This window comes from Danio aesculapii, chromosome 4 (genome assembly GCF_903798145.1).
Source record: "Danio aesculapii chromosome 4, fDanAes4.1, whole genome shotgun sequence".
Taxonomy (NCBI): Eukaryota; Metazoa; Chordata; class Actinopteri; order Cypriniformes; family Danionidae; genus Danio; species Danio aesculapii.
Window position 1 is genome coordinate 38619102 of NC_079438.1, and position 25357 is coordinate 38644458.

General features: G+C 32.8%; 2 protein-coding genes across 2 annotated transcripts in view; both read right to left on the minus strand.

Moving 5' to 3' along the window:
• Positions 1-21572, minus strand: part of LOC130223520 (uncharacterized) — a 40623-nt gene extending 19051 nt beyond the window's left edge. The window contains 18 exon segments of the mRNA XM_056456362.1: positions 215-427; positions 2476-2699; positions 2784-3104; positions 3371-3739; positions 8434-8731; positions 8857-8908; positions 9882-9966; positions 10079-10372; positions 12232-12498; positions 12581-12860; positions 13011-13369; positions 13718-13772; positions 19166-19220; positions 19674-19755; positions 19908-20204; positions 20292-20612; positions 20705-21055; positions 21527-21572. Of these exon segments, the coding sequence (XP_056312337.1) occupies positions 215-427; positions 2476-2699; positions 2784-3104; positions 3371-3739; positions 8434-8731; positions 8857-8908; positions 9882-9966; positions 10079-10372; positions 12232-12498; positions 12581-12860; positions 13011-13369; positions 13718-13772; positions 19166-19220; positions 19674-19755; positions 19908-20204; positions 20292-20612; positions 20705-21055; positions 21527-21572 (3969 nt within the window).
• Positions 23-3964, minus strand: LOC130222956 (sialic acid-binding Ig-like lectin 12). The gene is made up of 7 exons (XM_056455592.1): positions 3913-3964; positions 3371-3739; positions 2784-3104; positions 2409-2699; positions 2250-2331; positions 1456-1519; positions 23-427 (listed from the first exon to the last, which is right to left on the minus strand). The coding sequence occupies exons 1-7, from the start codon at positions 3962-3964 to the stop codon at positions 128-130; spliced, it is 1479 nt and encodes a 492-aa protein (XP_056311567.1). The 3' UTR covers positions 23-127.
• Positions 21573-25357: the final 3785 nt, after the last annotated feature.

The following is a 25357-nucleotide window of genomic DNA, read 5'->3' on the forward strand; positions in this document are numbered from 1 at the left end:
TTTAAAACATAAGTAAGTACGAGCTCTGATAATTGTCCTTCATTGTGCAGTTTGTTTTTAAATGCAGATATTAAGCAAAAAAGTTTCACCTGACCAACACAAGATGTATTTACATGTGAACCCTTCTCTAATATTTGCATCTGTCTGGTATATTTGAATCTTTGTGACAAGTCATAACAGTTGAGGGGGCAATGCTAGGCTGATCACCTCCCACAGAACTTTCCGTCTTTGTCACTCCACCAGAGTAATTGATAACAGCATAGTCGGTGGTCAGCGATGATATATCCTTCATTTCCTTTGACTCTTGTTTGATGTTTTTGAACTCAACTGAAGCATAATGGAGAGATTCTTGAGATTTTATTGTGGTGAATTCAGGAGGTGGAATAATATAATTGGCATATTCAGTCTTGTCCTCCAGTTGAACAGCCTAGACAATGAGTGAGGTATAATGTAGTGTGAATTAAACAGGAGCTGGAATATCAAACTTTTTGTTATTCTGTAGCTTGAGAGTCCCAGACTGTGTTCGCTTATACAAAAAGAGTGAACACAGACATTGTTGGGGTACTGTCCTTAAATTATACAGGTTACCAAATCAAATTACTTTTTTCAGTAAGTTATAAAGTAATCAAATCAAATCATTTACTTTATTTTATTTTATCTATTTTGCTGAATTATGCTACATTTTCATCTTCTGTGCCCAATTATTCAAGGATAGTTCACCCAAAATTAAAAATTCTGTCATCATTTATTCACTCGTGAAATGTTCCACATCAGTTTCAGTTTACATGTTCTGCTGAACACAAAAGCAGATATTTTAAAGAATGTTGGAAACCTGTAACCATTGACGTCCATAATATGTTTTTCCTACTATGGAAGTGAATGGTTACTGGTCTCAAACATTTTTCGAAATATCTTCATTTCTCTTTTTAACACAACAAACTCCAACAGGTTTTAAATTTTACAAAAAAGGTAGAGGATGAGTAAATGATATTTGATGACATTTGGGTGAACTGCTGTATACCTTTAATGCATTTGCTAATAATCACAAGAGAATGTTTTGTTTGAAATGCGCCCTCTACTGTACAGATGTAAATTTACACTTGCTTGTAAATTTCAGTTGTGATGTGAAAGGGCTATTAAATTAGACAAATTAATGTTTTATGTTAAGAAGCCCAATCCAGATGAGAACACCAAAGTAATTTAACACATTACTTTACATAAACGGAAGCTAAGAAAAGCAAATTATATTTTTAGGAAGTAACACAATATTGTAATGCACTGCATTTAAAAATAGCTTTCCCCAACAATGGACATAGAATAAAGAAAAGCACGTGCTTGAAAGTTTTAAAGTGAACTGTACCTCTAAAATGATGTAATATTTGTCAGTAATTGTGTGTGTGAGGTTGCCATAATGATTGAATGAATGAATGAACATTGTGTGTTGTTGACACTCACCCCATCAGTCGTAATGACTCCAGTAGTATCTTCTTGTTTTTTCTGTAAGCATCTGCAGTTTTTTCTAAAAAGGATTGAAAAAAGCAAATCAAGGACTGTGACTATGACAATAATAACCCCCTAGCAGCTGAGCAGTAGTCTGTACAGAGCTTGTGTTATCGAAGCATATGCTACAGGACTTCTAAAGGTTGAAAACTTAAAGGGTTAGTTCATCCAAAAATAAAAATGTATTCACCCTGCTCCATACTGTACTTTATGAGTTTCCCTTTTCTGTTGAACACAAAACAATATATTTTGTTTTGAAATATGTTAGAAGTCTGTAACCATTGACTTCCATGGCATGAGAAACAAATATTATGGAAGATAATGGTTAGAGGTTCGCTCCTTTGTTCAAAATAACCTAATTTGTTTTCAACAGAAAAGAAGAACTCAAACTGGTTTGTGACAAGTGAAGGGTGTAGTAAATGATAACAGAATGTTCTGTTTTGGGTGAACTATCCCTTTAAGATTTTACTTCATAATTTATTTTCCTTCATGTGGTTTTAACTTTTATGAGTTTCTTTTTACTGTTAAACACAAAATAAGAAATCGTGAAGAATGCTGAAGAAAAAATCTCAAATAGCTTTTGAAGGGTCAAGGTTGAGTAAATGAGCAGAATTTTCATTTTTGGGTGAACTATTCCTTTAAGAACTTTGAAAACCTCATTATTGAGACTTGTATAATGACAAAGATACACAAAGAAATGAAAAGTCACAAAAAACCCAAAAGACCTTAAATTTATGTACTGTACGCACCGTACACAATATATAATGATGCACATCATTATCAGGGAAAGCCCAACAGCAACTCCAATCAGGACAGAGAAACTGTGTACACCTAGCAAGCAAAAAAAGTATTTGTTCAAATATTTTTGGATACAATACATCAGAAGTTTAAGTTGTATTTAGGTTTACCTATATCCTGAGAAGAGGGAGTCAGTTGAAGACGTTGAGTTGCATTGCCACAAGTGTTTTTACTCACACACAGCAGATTGTTTGTGTGTGTGAGAGACTGATGTAGAGAGATGAAGCTCCTCAAGCTTGTGTTGCTCAATCGCTCTTCACTGATGAATGTGTTTGAAGAGTTCGAGACGAGACGTTCAGACAGATGCCACTCCACTTCAGGAGAGGGATTCCCATCAGCTTCACAGAAACACACAGTAACATTAGTTTTGGTACAGCTGGAGTTTGAGATCTGAGGAGCATCTGAAAAAGAAAGAGAATGATATTAAACCTCTAGATTTATGAGTGTCTTATGGAGAAGAGAACAGATGGCAGTAAAAGTCCTACACTGCACATGTAATGTGATGCTGCTGTGAGCTGTTCTGTTGTTGTCCTGCAGCTGGTAGTTTATAGAGCAGGTGAAAGTGACTCTGTGGTGCCGCTGAGCAGCAGTGAAGTTCAGATCAGAGATGATGAGCTCCTGTAGTTTGCTGCTCTCACTGAAGGGGATTCTGGCAGTGGAGCTCCATGTGAGAGTTGCTGGAGGAGAAGAGCAGAGAGTCTCAGCAGAGCAGCGCAGACTCACAGATCTGCCCTCCAACACCTCCTGCTGATCCTGCAGCTCCTGCTCATCCACATACAGCACAACACGAGGATTCACTGGAGACTCTGAAATACACACAGATTGGTCTTTTCTAGATATGACATATATTATTTATTTAAAGACCTATGGTGTAACTGAATGAAATAACCCCCCATAAAAAACTTTTTTTTTGTAATATGAATAAAAAATAATATGGATAAATATTTTTATCACAAAAATGCCTAATTAATATGTTTTTCATGCTGTACATTTTTGGGTAATAAGACAAATTTGGTTTTACTGTTCAAGATCATAGTAACAGATTATGTTCACCAGTCATGAAGTCACTCACCGATCACTTCTACTGAAACACTGTCTTCTTTGTAGGTCCATTTCAGTCCACCTTCACCCTCAATCCTGAAGAAATACTGACCAATGTGATTTGATGTGACATTATAAAAGACAGTGGTACAGTCCTTGTCTTTTAATTGTCCAGTTACATTCCCTTTAATAAAAGAGTTGGGGGTTGATGCATTAGATTTAAACACTGGGCTGCTGCCCTTATCATGTTTGTCTTTATACCAGACTCCAGCAGCTCTCTCAGTGAGGTCTTTATCATATTCTTCACTAATGTCAAATCTGCACTTTATAATCACACAGGATCCACTGAGAGCTTGAATCTTCTCTGGCAAACTGATGCTGAAATCTCTACAGCAAACACCTACAACACACATGATAATACAGTATTTCAGTCACAACATTCACAAACACTATGAGCCATCTTTAAAGACAGCAAATTATAACTTAAACTAGTTTTTAGAAATGTACTGTAGCTTCCCATTGTCAAAATAAAAAATGAACTTCATTTATCAAGGGAAAGAACAAAAGACAAACCTTCCAACAAAAAAGTGAGAAGAAGAATTTTCTCTGCAATCCAGATATGCATCCTTCTGTGAAATTAAAAAGGGAGGGAAAAAAACATTTATGCTTCTGAAAACATATCGAAAATTATGACTTTAAAAATTATTTAAAAACTGTCCTCACCTTTTTTTAAAGTAAAATCTTATAGATAGTTGTCAGGTTTAACATTTGCTGCTGAAACCGAGGTGTATGACTAGAACACAATACACTCATGGTGATCATACCCATTACAGCTTCCTTTTTTATCACATCAGTCTAGTTCCTGAAAAAGTATGAGCATACATTTTTAACACAAAGCCACAAACATTTTCCATTGAAATTAGACTGTGATTAAACTGTAATAACATTATGCATTTCTGAATAATTTAGAAAAATAGAAAAATTGAATAACTTACTGCAAACACAAGTTGACAAATAATGACAGAATTTTAGTATTTGGCTCATTATGAACATGGTTAAAAAAACTGTGGTGCGTCACATACACCTTATTTCTTTCTTACTTGAGACCATTTCTTTCTAACTTCAGACATTTCTGCAAGTTAATACATGTACACTTATTATCATTAACAAGAAAAAAGACAGAACATACTACTGCAGCATGTTTTAAAACAGTATTAAACTGCACTGATAATTAAAAAATAGGCAAAGGACTTTTAAATGATCTCAGTGATGATATTAAATAAAAGAAAATCCCCAACAATTATAGAAAAAAAGCTATCTGGAATTTAAATAATATTTCTATGACTATTTTTACAGACAGCTGAGCAATTGCACATTGACGCACTAGAGCTAAACTAAGAGAAGTCCAGCATAAGTCACCAGAGTAGTCATTTCACAAGATCTAATATTAGATATTTTTGACTGAAAAAAGAATACCTGTTAAAAATAGTGTACAAAAATATATGTCCAAATCAGCTGTTTGATCAATAAGATCATCTAACCTCCTCTTAGAAAAAAAGATGTGTGTATGTGAGAGAGATTGCATTTTATGCTGAAACATTACAATAATAAATGTTCATGTACAGAACTTAAAATTGTAATATCAGGATGAAATATGACTTTCTAAAAGGAGTTTGTTGATCTTATGTTGAGATCATTTCATATTAATAACTTTATATACATTTAATGTTAAAATTCTTACAACAGTCTGTAGCAATGAAAGAACAATTATAAATAAATTCTTAAGCAAACTATATAGTGATATAATCTTTATGACCTTATTGAATGATTAAAAAAAATATGTACATAAATATTTTAGTATTATTAACGTATTGTTTAAATATTTCGAAAAGCACGAACATACATTTTTAACACAAAGCCACACAACCAACCATGACACAATAAACATCAGACTGTAATTAAGCTGTAACTACATTATGTATTTCTGAATAATTAAGGAAAATGGAAAAAAATGATTAACTCACAGGAAGCACCAGTTTGGAATTGGTGAGTAAATGATGACAATTTTAGTATTTGGCTAATTATAAACATGGTTAAAAAAAACTGTTGCGTCACATACAGAAATGTCTAGCACCACGGTATTTCTTTCTTACTTGAGATCATTTCTTTCTTTCTTGAGACATTTCTGTGAGTTAATACGTGCACACTCATTATCAGTAATAGAAAAAAGCCAGAACATAATGTTGCTAGGGTGTAAAAAATTTAAATATTTTCAAATACAAAAAAGATTGCCAGAATAAAACGGGAAGTTGCAGGTATTAAAAATGTTTAAATACTACTGCACCATGTTTTAAAACTGTATTAAACTGCACTAATAATTTATAAAATTAAAAAAAAGGAAAAAGACTAAAAGTATCTCAGTGATAGGATTAAATAAATAAAAAAATCTGGAATTAACTGATTTCTATAACTATTTTGACAGACATCTAAGTAATCGTAAATTGACGCAAAAGAGCTAAACTAATAGGAGAAGTTACGTCACCAGTAAAGTCATTTCACAAGATCTAATATTAGGTATTTTTGACTGAAAAAAGAATACCTGTTAAAAATAGTGTATAAAAATATATGTCCAAATCAGCTGTTTGATCAATAAGATCATCTAACCTCCTCTTAGAAAAAAAGATGTGTGTATGTGAGAGAGATTGCATTTTATGCTGAAACATTACAATAATAAATGTTCATGTACAGAACTTAAAACTATAATATCAGGATGAAATATGACTTTCTAAAAGGAGTTTGTTGATCTTATGTTGAGAGCATTTCATATTAATAACTTTATATACATTTAAAGTTAAAATTCTTACAACAGTCTGTAGCAATGAAAGAACAATTATAAATAAATTCTTAAGCAAACTATATAGTGATATAATATTACATTATTCAAAGAATAAAGCACCATTTAATGGATTTTGGTAAAAGGAAGAACTGTAAAATATTTTTTACAATCAATTTGAAGTATGTTTAAATTTGAATTATTAAAATAATTGTGACTATGTATGTGTGTTTTAAAAATGTTATACTGTAATTGAGTCTACATCTTACCTCACACTCCGATGTAACAGAAACAATTGTCATGCTGGAATTCATGAGTAAGTTACTTTAAAGCCCTGTTTTATTTAAGCTCAGTCTGTCAAAATGTTGTATAATTATCATGAACAATTAACACTAAAGTCAGAGTGTTATCAGAAAACAAGAAAATTAATTTACATGCAATTGAAATAAAAACGGAGCCCCCAACATTTCACACAGGAGAAATCCAACCTTTGCAACTTACTTTGTCATCATGATGAAAATGTATTTGGTGATAAAAGTTTCAGCATTTTATTTTTATTTTTTCAGACATCTGAATTTGGCATAGTTATAATATAGAGTGCACGTTAAGCAAGGTCTACATACTTTGTGACTTCCTTCGGAGGAGTTTGGCTGCACTGTTTAAATATTTACCAGAATTTGGTTAGATTTTAAATACATTATATTCCATGTACATTTGCAAGAATAAACATAAAGTCTTTCAGAACAATGTGAATGTGTCATAGTATAACCACAATGCAAAATAGAAGTCAAGACAAAGAGGAAGTTTTACTGTGTTATGTGCAGTATGAGACATGAGATAGGAGGTTTTACAGCAGTAATGGAAATATGTAATGGAACTGCAGGATGAGTATATAGCACTGTTTTTCTAAAATTAGGAAATTGAAAGAGCTTGAGGCTGGACTTCTTTTAATACATACCGTATATAAACAGATCTACCATTTATAGATGAACAACATGAAATAGAACCTATGAGCTATATACAGCAGATTAGCTAAAAATTAATCGATAAACTAAAAGTAACACTCATGTGATTACAATGCCAATGCCATAGCTGTAATTATAGTATAGTGGTCATAAAAAAGGAAATAGACAGTTTTAACTAAATAAGGCTTGGCAGTTATGTTAGAGAAACCATAAACATATAATAACTGGAAAGCCACTTCATAAAATCTGAATGCTGAAACCTACAGCAAATGTTTCTATGTTGATGAGATTTGTTCAAAAACAATTAACCTTATACACGTTTAATTTATTTTGGGTTCCAATTTTTTTATATTACAAATGTTGCAGAAATCGATAAAATATACAAGTGCTTATCGAGACAAAACAGATATATGACCAACTTAGGACTTAAGAGTACGACAACTTATACAGATTTAGTTATTATTATTAGCCCTCCTGTGAAATATTTTCTTTCCCAAGTGCTATTTATGGTAGAGATTTTTTTATGACTTTTAAACATAATAGTTTTAATAACTAATCTATAATGACTAATTTCTTTTATTAGCACAATTACAGTATGACAATAGCTATTTTTTTATTGTTGTTGTTGTTGTTATTTAGCAAGATTCGAGTTTATTATATTAAAGGCTTAACTAGGTTGATTAGATAACAAGGCAAGTTAGGTTTATTAGACAAGTTATAACGTGTGTATAATAATAACACTATTATAACACTAGTTAATATATAAAATTATAATCTTGCTAAATAACCAAAAATAAGCTACTGTCAAAATTGTGATAACAAAAGAAAGTGGTCATTATAGATTAGTTATTAAAACTATTATGTTTAAAAGTCATTAAAAAATCTCTACCATAAATAGCACTTGGGAAAGAAATGGGAAAGAAAGGGCTAATAATTCTGACTTCAACTGTATATCTGAACATTTAAAGAGCATCACTAAGCACACATTTCTATGTGAAGTTGAACATAATTGGATTCAGATAGCAAACTACTAAACAAAGTGATATTCATGAAAAATGGTTAGCAGAATTTAAATTCCTAAAGGGAATATTACTCTGTAGAATAGTAGGGTGAACTTAATAACTTTAAATGTCACCTTGACACCATTTAAAAACAATGCTAACTAAGAAACAGTCATCTGTAGTTTGCTGATCAAAAATGATAGATTTAAGTAAACTCTAAAGGCCCTGTTTGAATGAATTAAGGTGTTTTTAGAAATATTGTACTGTGTGCACTCTCAAATCTATTTTCTTTTAGTTCCATCTGCTGCTTTGTTTGGAACCTGGTAAATGGGATCTTTATTTGGCAGCACCGATGGTGCTTCTCTGCTCGTTGCTTCACTTTCTGTTACATTTTGGCTACAATATTGGATCGCAGCATACTCTGTGGTAAGCGAAGAGATTCCTCTGACAAGGTTTGACTCTGGTCTGTTGTTTATGAAGTTAATAGTGGAATATTGTAGGTGTTCTCGATGATTTAGTGTTGGGGCTTCGACTGATGACATCATCACTTTATTGGCATAAAAAGACTCTTCCCCGTTGTTGACTGAATCAGCCTAGTGGATGAACAAAGAATAATCTTTTATGCACAAGAAAAGTCATTAAGTGGAGAGGTATTGTATTTTAAAAAAGTGTTTGTTTTTTTTGTGTTTGAGAATTAATAGAGTTTGATATAACATACCGCGTCAGTCCGAATAAGTATAGTTTTATCTGCCCTTTGAGTCCTGTTTCGTCTGCAAAACGAACCATAATTACAAACGTATAACCTTACATATTTCATCTTTTATTTTATTGCTGACTTTTATTTTATTACATTTGAATTTTATTGCTATTTAATACTGAAATATAACTATATTATAGGTTTTAGCTTTTAATAATTAAAAAATCAGAGTATATGCATCAATATTTTCAAGCAGTGATGGTTTTAAAAGTATTTTTCCCATGTGCTGCATTAGATTTGAAAAAGTATTGGTAAAATTGTTATAAACCATGAACCCAGCCAGCATCAAGAAGAAACCCAACATTACAAACAGTAATTATAAATGAATGCAAATGATTAGTGAATGATGAAAATGAAAAACAGACAAAGACTGTGTACTCAACAAGCTCGAGAACTTAACAATAAGAGGAAAACTACAAACACATGAAGCACCATGAATAACAAAATAAATAAAAACAAAGAAAAATATAAAACTAGTCTTTTAAAGTGTATTTTATCTTTATGACCTTATTGAACAATTAAAAAAAATATGTACATAAATATTTTAGTATTATTAACGTACTGTTTAAATATTTTGACTCAGTTTTGGCTCTTGTTGGAAGTGGGTGGAGCTTAAGATATTTTAAGCTGCATTACTTTCTATGGCTCTCTGATTGATGGAATTGTCAGTACAGTATTATGGGTAGCTTAATGTTGTTTTTCTGCTATTTCTGGTTTTCCCTTTATTATAAAATAAATAATGTTCTGCTGTACAACATAAAATAAACAAACTCACATTTCAAACAGTCCTAGTTAATTAGTATAAATTTGTATCTTATAAAATCCAACTTAAAAAAGTTGTCAATATGATGTGTCTAGTTTACAATGTAGAGAACATGTTAAAGTGCTGTCAAATTACGGCAAATTATCCTATGCTGTCTAAAAGACACTGAAGAACGAAAAGTTGTACTATAGCTTTACTTTAGCAGATGAGAATGTGTACTTACTTGCAGAGCAGTGTTGAGGCCCACAAGATCACCACAAATAAAGTTCCAGCAAGAACTCCAATCATGAGGGAGTAAATGTTAAACCCTATAAAAGTGACAGTTCATACAATCTTCCTCTGTTCCAAGCAAATATGTCATTATGTTTCTTAACTAAATTATGTACAACTAAAACAGAATAATGTAGAGCTGGTACTTACATTCTTTTTCAGAGATGAAAACCAAATAAAACAGTTGACTTGCATTGCCATGAGTATTTTTACTCACACACAGCAGAGGGTTTGTGTGAGTGAGAGACTGATGTAAAGAGATGATGCTCCTCAAGCTTGTGCTGGTCAATTGCTTCACACTGATGAACGTGTTTGGGGAGTTCGAGACGAGATGTCCAGAAAGATGCCACTCCACCTCAGGATAGGGATTCCCATGAACCTCACAGAAACACTCAGTAACTCCAGTACTAGTACAGCTGGAGGAACTGGAGATTTGCGGAACATCTGAAAAGCAGAAAGATTCAAGTATGGTCAGTGTAAAACATCTGGAAACTTGTCTTAGAAACATTTCTATTGGAGTATTGAAGAGTATAGAATAGATGAGTAGATTATGCTTTAGCCACACAAAACTTAATTTTACAAAATCTAACTAATCAGATTTTAGAGTTTATTTCAGGTTTAGGCTTACAGTACAACCAGGCTTCATTTAAAATAATTCATTATTCAACTATCTATTCCCTCTGATTTTTAGAAATGACTTAATGTAAGGGTTAGGTTTAGGGGTAAAGATTACTATCCTTTTTTTTGAGGAAGGAATGATGTTCAATGCTGAACAAAATATTATGCCCCAAAATCAGACCGTAGCAAAGGTAAATAAATAAATAAATAAATAAATAAATAAATAAAAATGTAAAAATTTGAACAGTATAAAACAGTTCATTTGAAACTCTTGCTTTATCTAAAAGACAAGAAATTAAGTGATATCCAAGCAGCAGTCAAACAATTTTACCTTTGTAAATAAAAAAGTGAACATTTTAATAACTGGCATTACAGGAACACAATGTACTATTTTGTATTAAAAATCCTAAAATCACAACTAAAACAGCTACTGTATATATTTCGCTCACCTATGTACATAAATTATCCCAAATGTTTTAAAAAAAATTTAATTCCAAAGAAACAAGTAATTTAAACTAGTGACACAGACCTTGTCCCTGTCTCCATGCTAATGATGTCTTACGCATTAGTTGTATGTTGTGTGTTTTAATACCCTAAAATATATAGAGTATAATAAAACAGCAAACAGCATTATCACGACCGGAAGCAGAATACTGTGACATAATAAAAGTTTCACTGCTTTTGTGCTGCATCACACTTGTCTCTCATCAGAAATAGACCTTTTGCAGAGAGGTTTTCTTTTTGAATAACTCCACCCAGGTGCTTACATTGAACTATCATGCCATTATAAATTCACGGCTTTTAAATTCATTTTTTTGTGTTCAAAATCAATGATATTCACTGCCTGATTGAGACAATATAAAGTAGGTCTCATGCCAGACAAGTATCTCTACAATAAATTTAATTGTTCCATGCTATGTCTTTAAATATTTACATATTGTTTTACCACAGTATTTTCAGTGGATTTTGCTAATCCCTACAGAGCTTGTTTAAATATCCTTTTGATTAATTTTACGGTTGTGAATGCAAAATGAATGCTTGGATCTATTAATTTAATTAACTATATTATGGTTATATTTTTTTGTATAACACAAAACACTAAATTAAGGCAGTAAAGATTAATTTAAAAACATCAGAAGTAATACAAAACCCCTGTATACTGATAAAAAAACTGATGAGAAACTGATAAGCTACTTCAGTAAAACCATCAAATGTTTGATGGAATTCTGAGATTGTCAGTTTTACACTGAAAACCAGTGTTTCCCAAACCTGTTCCTGAAGGCACACCAACAGTATACATTTTCAACCTCCTCCTAATCAAACACACCAGAATCAACTCCAAAACCTGAAATGACTGGGTCACATAAGCAACATCCAAAATATGTACTGTTGGTGTGCCTCCAGGAACAGGGTTGGGAAACACTGCTGTATACTATACAATTTCTTGAAATCCCTTCCAAGAACCCTAAATATAACATTAAATCACACAATTAGATCTATTATAGTTATTTATAGCACATTTACTAAGGAAACGTACTATTAACCTATCAACAGGTTAAAGATTTTAGTCCTTTTTTTTGGAGTTCGACAGCCCCATTCACTGCTGTTGAACAATGTATTAATAAACTTTTGTATTCCACAGATACAGAAGAGATTTTTGATTGAGATTTTGCGCTATTACTCACACTGGATGTCGAGCGTCACTGCTTTCGTCTGGTTGCCATGTCTGTTCTGAGCTGTACAGAAGTAGAAGCCGCTGTGAGATGATGTTGTCTCATTAAAGGTAAGAGTTTCTCCAGTCTGCAGCATCTCCAACTGTCCTTCAGTCTCTCTAGACCAGCTGTAGCTCAGCACTGCAGGATTTGCTTCACTGCTGCAGGTCAGAGTCACTGAACGGCCCTCCAACACAGATGTAGAGGGAGAGACAGAAACTAAGGTGTTTTTAGGGGAATCTGAGGGAAAACAAATGCACAACATAAAAATATATTTCATAATTATATAAATAACAAGAACAAATTGATATGTATAACTTACACTGCACATGCAATGTGATGCTACTGTGAGCTGTTCTGTTGTTGTGCTGCAGCTGGTAGTTTATAGAGCAGGAGAAAGTGGCTCTGTGGTGCCGCTGAGCAGCAGTGAAGTTCAGATCAGAGATGATGAGCTCCTGTAGTTTGCTGCTCTCACTGAAGGGGATTCTGGCAGTGGAACTCCATGTGAGAGTTGCTGGAGGAGAAGAGCAGAGAGTCTCAGCAGAGCAGCGCAGACTCACAGATCTGCCCTCCAACACCTCCTGCTGATCCTGCAGCTCCTGCTCATCCACATACAGCACAACTCGAGGATTCACCGGAGACTCTGAAACACACACAGTGATAAAGTCAAATGATAATGATGACATGGCAAATGCACTTTTAAATATTTAAAATAATAGATAAATTAAAGGTTCAAATCACTCACCAACGACATTTATGGTGGATAGATTTTTAAGGTAGTTGTATTTCAGCCCATTACCATTTACAGTACTCTCAATTCTGAAGTAAAATTTATCATTGTGATCTGAACCAACATTATAAAAGATAGTGGTACAGTTCTTCTCATGTAGTTTTTCAGACATTGTACCTTCGAAATGATCAGGTTTGTGATTTTTAGAATGAAACACTTCTTTTTTTTTTTCAGTGAACCAAAATCCTACAGCATTGTCTTTAGTGAGGTGTTTATCCATTTCTGGAACAATCTCAAATCTGCACTCTATAATCACACATGATCCACTGAGAGCTTCAATCTTGTCTGTCAAGAAGATGCCATAATCTCTACAGTAAACACCTAATAACACACAACACAAGCGCAAACCTTTTACAGAAATGAACAAGAACACGCACAAACAACAACACTAAATGCCAACTAGCATTTCAATATAAAATAGACTTAATTTCTATTTTATTTCAAAACATAATTATAAACATTACATTAAAAAGTATAAGTGAAAAGAGAATATTGATAAACATGTATATAATTTGAATAAAATATTCTAATAAATGTCTAATAGTAATCAGATTTGCATTAAACACTGCAAAAAGGCATGCACTTAAGTTAAAGTTCAGATTTGATATCAAAGATTTCTCATCTAGTACAGTACCGTGCCAAATATTACACTAATGCTAAAACACCCACCTTGTAAGAGAAAGACAATAATGCTGATTTTCTCTGCTAAGCCCATTTTCCAATTAAAAGAAGTTCAGACCTAAATGGAGGTCAAACAAACAGGTTTATCACAAAAATGATGCAAACATTAATTACATATAGAATTGTTGTTCTGGATAGAAACAAATGATCAATATATATCTTAAATATTACAACTCCCTTTACAGAAGAGAAAGTATGTGCAGGTCAACCTTAATGCACATCCTTGAATGAGAAAACAACACTGTTTTATCTCATTTTCTTACACAGGAAAAAGATATTGCTTCATATGTGAGACAGTGGCTAGTTGTGACAGAGAAAGCCAGTCACAGGATGTTTATTAGATAAGGTTAAAGTCAAAAATGAGTGTTTCCTAAAGCAGTGGTTTTGTAAGCTGGTTTCCAGCAGATTATTCACAACCTTTTATAATACACCTTTCAATGGGATTTTTGTCCTTTAACATTAAGGGCTTTTTGTACAGAATATCTTCTGATCTCCAGAGCTTTGTAAAGGCAGTGCAAACACGATTAAAGGAATGACAATAAAATGCAATTGAAATATCACCAATTTCATTATCCTGCCTTGTTGTAATTTTATTAAAAAGAACTTGATATTTTATATGATATTTTTACTGGGTCAGGTCTTATTTTCCGATCTCTCACAATCTTAATTTAAACTACTCAGAGTTTTGTTGTATGCGACTTAATATAGAAAATAACTTTAGATATAAAACTCACTTTGATAAATGTTTACTGGTGTAAAAACTATCCACCATCATTTTATTTAATGAACACACCCTTAACATAAATAAAACGTTATGTTTACACTTATTATAAGCTATTAGCCTGGTAACTTGATAATCTTAAGCCAAAAAAGTGTTCTTATTCCTTAAAAAATGTAAAAAATACAAACAGATCTAAAGCTTTATGAAGCACCCTTTTAAATCAGTGACAGAAGTGACGCTTCAAATGTTGGGCCCCCTTGTCACACAATCAAGTCCCCTCACAAGACCTCATTAAACACTGATACATTTTCACTATTTTATATATTCATTCACTCATAGCCTATTTTCAGAGGGTGAAAAATAATCTATTCACACCGCAAGATGTTAATATAATATTAACATTAATATATTTGCCTATACCCCCAGTCTGACATCCCTGTCCATAACAGGGAATGCAATCACAAGGTATAACTGTATCACACCAGAGGCGTGCAAAGCATTTCCTAGAAACTACAGAAAATGTGCAGCAAAAATGGACAGCACTGTTTTTACTGTTGAATACAACATGAGTAATTTACACTCTCAAAGAAAATAAAAAACATTGCACAAGCTAAATACAAATTCTACTTATAAATACATTAAAGTAATACAATTACAAACATATTTCATGGAGAGACGAATGAACAGAATAAAATAATCAATAACTATAGAATCGACACATCTGAAAATAATAAAACTATAATGTAAGCACAGAATACATCTGTATTAGTAGTACAGAAATAATACTACTCACCAGTGAAGACGGTTGAGAAATGTTTGATAAATCCTCTGAATAGTGACAAATAGCAGAAGTTCACCGTAATGTCATGAAGTAGACAGGAAGCAGCAGAGCTGTGTAAAGAAGACAGACACCACACTATCAGTGTCAATATAACATATTGCACCTACCCCTTTTACTGTACACAATAAGTACCACAGAGCAATATATGCAAACGTATTTCCATCATGACAAAATTTGTGTAACTAAATGCCACAGTCTGATGATATAGAATTAGCTCTTAGAAACTATTCCTGTAGCCAACATGCGTTTACATATTTATGTATGATACTGTACTTTGACCATGTTTATAGTGTAAAAGTGCCAGCCCTTACAAAAATAGCCTACAGGAATCCTGCAGGATTTTCATTTTTTCTGCAGGAACCTGCTGGTATCCTGTAGGAATTATGAAATCCTGCAGGACAAAATGACAATATGTGCAGGAAATTCCTACAGGTTTTAGAATCATGCAGTACTTTTTACAGGAATCCTAAAGGATTTAATTTTTTCCCCTGCAGGATAGCTGCTGTCCTGCAGGAATTATAAAATCCTGTAAGACACATTGACGATATGTGCAGGAGTTTCCTACAGGTTTTACAGTGAATCCATGCAAGTGACAAATCCTGCAGGATTTTATAATTCCTGCAGAACTTGCAGGAGTTATTTGTTGTAATTGGAATGAAAGAAAGAAATTCTGTCAATTGCTGTTGGTAGCAATTTAATATGAGTTCTAACAAATAAACAATACAACAACCAAACAAAAAAATAAATAAATACATAAATAAAAGTATACGAATAGATTGTAGGCAATTATAAAAATCAACCATTACTCTAAACCATTCAAATTATGCATTTATGCAAACAAACAAGCTCTACACTTTAACGTTTTATTTCTATACTTTTTTTATTTTATTTATTAAAATGTCAATCTAGCTATTTTAATTCAACTCCCATATGTTTGGTTGGATGCAAAAAAAAAACAAACAAAATAACTGCAAGACCGGTCCTTGAGGTAGACATGTTGAACGTATGTCTGTGCATTTTATGAGTTCAACAGAGTCTATCCCTCTTTCTTTTAAAATGTTTGTTGCTGTTATCCCTGATTCTCTGTCTTTTTGACCTGAGCAACCTATGTTATTCTGTGTCCATTGCCTTTTTGTGGCAGCTGGGGTGCCGGAAAAAAAACGTAAAATAACGGACATTAAATTACAGAAATTTCCTTAAGAATTTCTGTAAGTTAACCCGTTATTTTACAGTACATTTCTGTATTCTTTTTTCTGTATTATTATTTTACGTTTTTTTTTTTCGGCACCCCAGCTGCCAGAAACAAACCATAAAATTACAGATTTTTTTTAACAGTGTATACAATCAATTAAAATGCAAAGTGAAAAATACTGAATGTATCTTTGAGAGCAAGAGCCGGTGTTATAACCATAAAGCAAATGATGTCAACATAATGGCACATTTTAATGTGTTGCTTGTGTGATAAGCCTTTTTACAATGAGCTGGAAAGACGTAATGGAACTAAACTGTAGCATGGTGATGATGATAAATTAAACATGGCTGCAAGCAACATTTAGCACAAATTCAACACATTCAGTTCAATGTAATGACATAATCATACTTCAATGATATAGATGCTGGTTGGTGGTTCCTAAAAAGTTTCACAATATCCATTTTTCTGAATCTTTTATTATTTTTTTTATTATACAGTGGAAATAATAGTGCACAATATAGGCTAATGCAGGAATGTAAAACATATTTTTTTAATTTATAAAAAAATATTGATTTACAAAGATAAATTTTTTGTTATTTGGTTTCTACTCTGCACATATAAATGCTCTGAAAAAAATTCTGAATATGAGACTGTCTACATCAGGGGTCACCAATCTCAGTCCTGGAAGGCCGGTGTCCCTGCAGGTTTTAGCTCCAACTTCCCTTAATACACCTGCCTGGGTGTTTCAAGAATACCTACGTATTAAGACCTTGATTAGCTTGTTCAGGTGTGTTTGAATAGGGTTGGAGCTAAAATCTGCAGGACACCGGCCCTCCAGGAACAAGTTTGGTGACCTTTGTTCTACATGATGCGTTCATTTTTTTTGTGCTTCAACATGTCACCATCAGTTAGAATAAACTTTTCATTTCCATGATCTACTGTAAAAATTTTTTAAAGTTGATTGTTGCAGAATCTTAACACACAACGGATGCCCACAAAACCATTAATCAATAAAATATTAGAATAATTGTGAAAGGATTCAAGTGTACATCAAACAACCAAAAGATTACATAAAAAAGATCAAATAATATATTTAATAATATACTTATATATAATATAAAAAAGCCAAATAATATATTTAGAAAAGAAACACTGCATGCTCTTTAAAAGAGTTTTTAAATATTTAAGTAAATTAAATATACAGTATAGTACAGTGATTTTAAATATTTAAGTTTATTAAAGTAAATAAAAAATAATGAGTGATGTTAATTGTAAAGACAGATAGCACGTTGCTATAAACGGCATAAGAGCATAATGAAAAAGATAAGAATTCTAGGGGCCAGACTAAAAAAAAAAACGATTAGAATAAAAAGTGCTGTGGAATGTTTGCAGGTGAAAATACTAAAAACGTAGAGTTTAAAAGACAAAGACGTAGCAAATTAAAGACTGGCCAAGCATCAAAATGACACCAAGAGCTTTAGATTGCATGGTTCCAGCTAATGATGACTGCTGCATGACTCAGGCTACAGTCTTATTGACCAATACAGTATAACAAGAACAGCACAAAGTTATTTTTAGGGAATTAATGTTTATATAATGTGTTCTGTCCTCCTTTCAACCTCTGCTTTTCTCTGCATTGTTCCTTATGCAGCATTTATCACATTGCGTCTAATTGGAAAATGATTAAAGCCATTTTTGGGGTGTAACAATTACGCAATTTAAAGGGATAGTACATCCAAAACTGAGAATTTACTCACCATTTACTCTTCCTCAAATGGTCCTTTTTTTGCTCAGGACATAAGAAGATATTGTAAAAAATGCTTGAAACCTGTAACCATTGACATCAATAGCAGGAAAAACAAATACTATAGAAGCTGATGGTTACAGATTTTTTTTTTTTTTTACAATATCTTCTTTTGTGGTAAACAGAAGCTCTAACAGATTTGAGACAATTGAAGGTTGAATAAATTATGAGAGAATTTTCAGTTTGGGATGAACTGTAATTTTCTTTAAATACCATTAAACCGACGACCACAAACCATAACAAGCTGTATTGCATGATTGACTTAATTACTCTCCTATTTAAAAACTAGAAATGCATAAGTAAAAAAGATTAAAAAAAAAAAACTAATTGCATGGCTTTTAACTGCAAAGTTTGCCCTCCATCTTCAGAAAATGCAGACAATAGAATTTTAATGACAAACAAGGTATGCGTTAATGCTAGCTGTTAGTAAATCTGGCCCATATAGTAAAACTTTGTGTGTAATATTAAAGCAATGTGTCTATAGTTTATGCAGTTACTCTGAAAGGTCAACAGTGTGAACTTCAAGGGCACTGTCATTTATTCAAAATAAAAATCATCTTGAACGCTACTGTAGCAAAGAAAGTATAGAGAAAACACAATAAAAATATATACTATTTTTAAGTGTCCAAAAAAATCTGGTTCACTGTAGACATTTTAAGATGTTTTATAAGAAGATCCCAGTGTGGCAGCTCGGGCTGATGACATCATGACTTCATTGACATAAATCGGCTCTCCGTCATTGTCCTGTGAAACAGCCTAATAGATGAACAGTATGATCAGTAGAGTGAGTTTCTGTATGTATCAGAATATTCGTAAGTGTTTTGGTGTTTTTTAAGGCTGACATGTTTGAGAAATAATAATCTGAGTGTTTGATATACCTCTTCAGTCTGAATAAATCCAGATTTACTGCCCATTTTGGTCTTGCAGATTCGCCTACAGATATAATCCAAGATTAAAAACATGCTTGTACCTCATTCACTGGATTTTGACTATTACTCAGAAGGCACCTTAATGTCAAAACAACATCAAATTGACATTAAGTATGATGTAAAAAGACACGTGAAAAATGCTAATGATTTGATGTCAAAATTTTGACGTCTATTTGAAATCCTCACATTGATGCCCTTGTGATCAACAACATAAAAAGTATTACAATGTAATTCAAGTTTTACTCATCTGAAAGCTTTAATTCCAAATTAAACTTTGCATCCCTACAAAGCATGTAAACTATGTTGACTGCAAAATGAAGATAACAGGACAACCAGTCCAGTTTGACACCAAAGTAGTCAACTGACATCAAATCAGTGTTTTTAATGTCGTTTTGAAATCAAGGCACCCACCAGTTACTCTTACATCCCTACACCTAATAATCAAAGAGTTACTCACTTGTAAAGCAGTGCTGAGACACATAAAATCACCAAAACTGCCCCAACAACAGCTCCGATTAGGAAGGAGTAAGTGCTGAACCCTGTTAAATCAATAAAACATACTTCATTAATACTGTGACCTATTGTGATAATATGAAGACAAATAACTAACTAAATAGATGGAGTAATTCAAGACAATTCAATGAAATGCCTAGCTGACTTATTGCTATATAAACAACTGAAAGAAATTTACACGAAGCCACTGTGGAGATGAAATTCATGTGAAGCTGCTGACTTGCAGACCCATGTGTGTTTTTACTGACACACAGCAGAGTGTTTGTGTGTGTGAGAGACTGATGTAGAGAGATGAAGCTCATCAAGCTTGTGTTGCTCAATCGCTCTTCACTGATGGATGTATTTGAAGAGTTCGAGACGAGACGCCCAGATAGATGCCACTCCACTTCAGGAGAGGGATTCCCATCAACCTCACAGAAACACAAAGTTACATCAGTACTGGTACAACTAGAGGAGATGGATATTTGAGGAGCATCTGAAAAAGAGAGAGAACGATATTAAATCTCTAGATTTATGAGTGTCTTATGGAGGAGAAGAGAACAGATGGCAGTAAAAGTCCTACACTGCACATGTAATGTGATGCTGCTGTGAGCTGTTCTGTTGTTGTCCTGCAGCTGGTAGCTTATAGAGCAGGTGAAAGTGACTCTGTGGTGCCGCTGAGCAGCAGTGAAGTTCAGGTCAGAGATGATGAGCTCCTGTAGTTTGCTGCTCTCACTGAGGGGGATTCTGGCAGTGGAGCTCCATGTGAGAGTTGCTGGAGGAGAAGAGCAGAGAGTCTCAGCAGAGCAGCGCAGACTCACAGATCTGCCCTCCAACACCTCCTGCTGATCCTGCAGCTCCTGCTCATCCTCATACAGCACAACTCGCGGATTCACTGGAGACTCTGAAACACACACAGAAACAAAGCTAAAGGATAATGATGACATGGCAAATCATCTTTAAAATAATTTACAAATAAAAGTTCAAATCACTCACCAGTAACATTTAGGGAGGAGGATTTATCTTTATAGGTGTATTTTAGTTTAACACTCTCAATACTAAAAAGATATGTCCCGCTATGTTGTGAACTAACATTATAAAAGATGGTGGTGCAGTTCTTCTCCTGTAGTTTTCCAGACATCTTCCCTTGAAAATGATTAGGTTTTGGATCTCTGGAGTTAAAAACTGCATGGCTATTTTTGAACCAAAATCCTGTAGCATTACTCTCAGTGAGGTCTTTATCATATGTTTCATTAATGTCAAATCTGCACTTTATAATCACACAGGATCCACTGAGAGCTTGAATCTTCTCTGGCAAACTGATGTTGAAATCTCTACAGCAAACACCTAATACCACAAATACAAACATTTTAAACAAATGCACAAGCACTTTTTTACAGACATGAACGTGCTCACTCTTTAGTGCCTGGTATTTCATATTCATATTCTAATATAATATTTTAAACAATGATAATCAGATTTGCATGTAACTCTACTAATAGCCTCTGGTTAACTGTTCTCAATATGTAAAAATACAGATACTATGTCCAGACAATAAGAAAGAAAGAAAGAAAGAAAGAAAGAAAGAAAGAAAGAAAGAAAGAAAGAAAGAAAGAAAGAAAGAAAGAAAGAAAGAAAGAAAGAAAGAAAGAAAGAAAGAAAGAAAGAAAGAAAGAAAGAAAGAAAGAAAGAACTATAGCCATAAATCACACCAATCCTATAAAAACATATTCAAGAGATGTTTTACTATTCACTTCATTTTACAAATATCTTTTTAACGCCTTATATTAGTGAAACTAAGGAAAGAAATACACTCACCTTGTAGAAGAATGACAAAAATGCAGATTTTCTCAGCTAAAGCCATTTTAACATTAAAAGAAGATCAGACCAAAATGGAGGACAAGGCTATCAACAAAAATTAACAAACAAAAAATTAAAAATTTGTAAAAATTTGTAAATTGAAACTAGCTTACTTGTCAAGTTCTCATTATTATATGATACTTGTAGATGTAAGTATCTTTATACAGAAAATAAAATGTCAACATTAAATTTACCTTGATAAACGTTAAAACTACATATAATTTCCTCTATTTAATCATTTAATCAAATTTTATTTCAAGTTTACATGATTAAATTTGTAGTAAACCTTTTTCAACTTAAACTTCAGCCAAACATGTTTTAATTCAAACCTTGTAATTCAACGAGGTTGTAAGGTCTGTAATCCTCAGCTGATCCAGATTTAAAGGCCTGTAAATAACACAAAATATATGTCAATTATTGAGATTGTAAACAGAAAGAGTATAACTGAAGTGAAAAACTGATTCACAGACTTTCAGAATCTTGAAAAAACCTATACTGTACTTGACAACCCCAAATTCTGCTTATAGTAGTAAAATTACAAACATTATTCGTGAGATAAACAAAACATTGGAAATCATCACTGCAAAATATTCATATCATTAAAAATGTCATTATAAAACACTATCAAAATATTAAACTGTAAATTAAAGTTACTCACCTGTGAAGACAGCTAAAAGTTCAATCTTTAAAGAGCAGTAGATCACCGTCATGACATGAAGTAGACAGGAAGCAGCCATGCTGTGTGAATTTTCAATGATTAATATTTCACTTATTACACCGATAAAAATAACTAATCACAAACAGAGCAAACATGTATGCAAACATATTGAAAAGGCAATCAAACATCCGATGACAACCCAGCTTAGTAATAGTGCACGAGTTCACAGTTTACCTTGTACAGGAAATTACATAAAAAAAGGAAAATAAAATTCAACATTTGGTGTCATGGTAATCTCTAATTACCTTGTCTAAACACAATTATTTAATTAGAGTATATTTTATATGCCTTTAATATGCCTAATATGCCTTCATTTCTTAAGGTCATTTGAATATATGAAATCATATTAATACATTTTTATATAAACACTTGAATATATATTTTAAAAAAGACTTACTCAACTTTTTGCTGTGACTTTCTAAAAAAGTTATGCTCTTTGCTCTTTTGGTAACCTGGTGGTTACTTTATGACCCAATTAAATTTGCAAAGATGAATAAAAATGAATGTATCTTTGAGAACAACGTGAGTGCTGTAACAATATAACCATAATGCAAAACAGATTTCGTTAGAAAGGGGAGTGATTGTGATAAATGTGTGATAAGTGGTTTTACAATGGGCTACATGGAAAATAATTTGCAGTTATAGCATGTTGTCTATGACAATAACTTGAAAATGGCTGGTAAGTTATGTGCAAATGCTAAAAATTATAATCTACATTTCAAAACTGAAATTTGTGCATCCTGTGCAACAACAGAAACGAAATGATGTTGTAGTTGAACATAAGCGTTGTTGGGTAAGTTACTGTAAACAAGTAATTAATTACTGATTATTCCAACTGTTTTTAAATTACTTTTCTATATTATGTTAAAGTCTTTATTATATTATGTTAATTTAATTACTCAACATTGAATTGAAATATTTATTATTTAATACTATAAATCCCTATAAGCATCAAAGCATAGACAATTTAAATTAATTAAATGAAACCATTCATTCATTCATTTTCTTGTCAGCTTAGTCTGGGGTCACCACAGCGGAATGAACCGTCAACTTATCCAGCATTTGTTTTACCCAGCGGATGCCCTTCTAGCCACAACCCATCTCTGGGAAACATCCACACACACTCATTCACACACATACACTACGGACACTACGGATTAGCCTACCCAATTCACCTGAACCACATGTCTTTTAGACTGTGGGGGAAACCAGAACACCCGGAGGAAACCCATGCGAACGCAGGGAAAACATGCAAACTCCACACAGAGACCCAGCCGAGGCTCGAACCAGCGACCTTCTTGCTGTGAGGCGACAGCACTACCTACTGCGCCACTGCGTCGCCTAATTGAAACCATATTTCATAAATATGATTAAACATTAAAAATTCAACAACATTTACTAATATTTTACAAAAGTAACTGTTTATTAAACATGTGCAATTGTCTAACAAACGTAACTTTCCTTAGTTGAAAAATAGGATTACAAAAATGCATCCTTGCTTCTCAATTTATTTATACAGAACTGCTGAATTAATGTACAGTATTAAGGCAAGTACATTATAAATAACTGAAACTCTTATAATTCTCAAATCACAACTGTATGCAGATGGTTACTCACTGGTGTCATCGAAACTGCCCCAGCAATGATTTAGGGGAAAGAGTAAATCCTGAACCTTGTTAAATCATTAAAAGACATAATAACTGTGACCAGGTCTGCTGGTATATAAGTAAATATTTAGCTAACCATAGCTGACTGATTTGAATAATAAATGAATGAATGAAATACAATGCTTAGGGGATCTATTTTTATTTATAATTTTTTTTAATGCAAAATACTTTTCAAATATTAATTGTAATAAATTAACTGTAAAAAATGCCAGGTTCCACGCAATCGATTTGTGTTGGGAGAACAAGCAGAAATTAAGTTAGCTTAGCAGTTTTTACTAAATGCAAGTGGCTTGAACATAAAACAATCATGCTGCCCCACCAAAAAAAAAAATTAAGAATAGTGTTTTCATAGAATTTTACTTCATTTAATATAGAATTACTTCATACTGCATATTACTGTATGTCTAATTTTGCAACAGAACTATAGATTTCCATTTACATATTTGTTCAAAGTTGTTCAAATGTTCAAATGAAATGGATAAATTTTGTCAAATGAATTACATTGTAGAACAATATGTATCTGTCACATAAAGACACAAGTGTAATTTATTAACTATAATATAAAAGGTAACATAAAAGAACTCTACAAGGGTGAAAAACTAAAAATAATTAACAAATGCACTTAAAGCATACAATAAAATAAACACAAGGCAACAAACAGGAAACCAGAACATGAGAAAACAAACCGGTACAAGACAGAACACACGAGAAACTTAAATGAGGACCCCTAGCTGAAATAAACAGCATACACAAGATAACAAATAGACTACAGGAAATGTAGTTCACACACAAAACAAAAGGTAAGGTGTGCACTACCCTCTAGAGTCCAAAATGGGCACTGCCACAGTATCTTTCTATCCGTTTGTCTAAAAATAAAACGTTTTTAAAGTGTGGAGGGCATTGATTAAAAACACTGCGAAGTTAGAGAAGATTCAAAAACATCCTAGGATGAAAACAAGTGCCCAGCAGAAAACATGCGACAAGCAAAGTCTGTGACAGAGTTTAGTTTAGTCAGCATATGGAATTTAGTAAGGCATATGTCCTCTATTACATCGTTTTACAGCTCAAAATTACATGAATACATCTATGATCAAACATCTTACACTATTTAACTAGAAGTATAAAAATCTGGAAGAAGCAGTTGCTGCAAGCCAATTTAAGATTTAATCTATAAACCATGATCACCATGAATCTAAAAAAAAAATTTGCAAGTAAAACTGGACATTGTGTGTTACTGATTTAATTTTGAAACTCCTCATTCCCTGTATACACATAGGTGCTGTGCACAGCACACTTTAAATTGAATATGGAGTTCAGATCAACATAGCTTGGCTATTAGTTTCTTATATGTGCAGGTGTTTGGGCAAACACTCAGTCTAAATACTCTTTCACATGAATAAACTA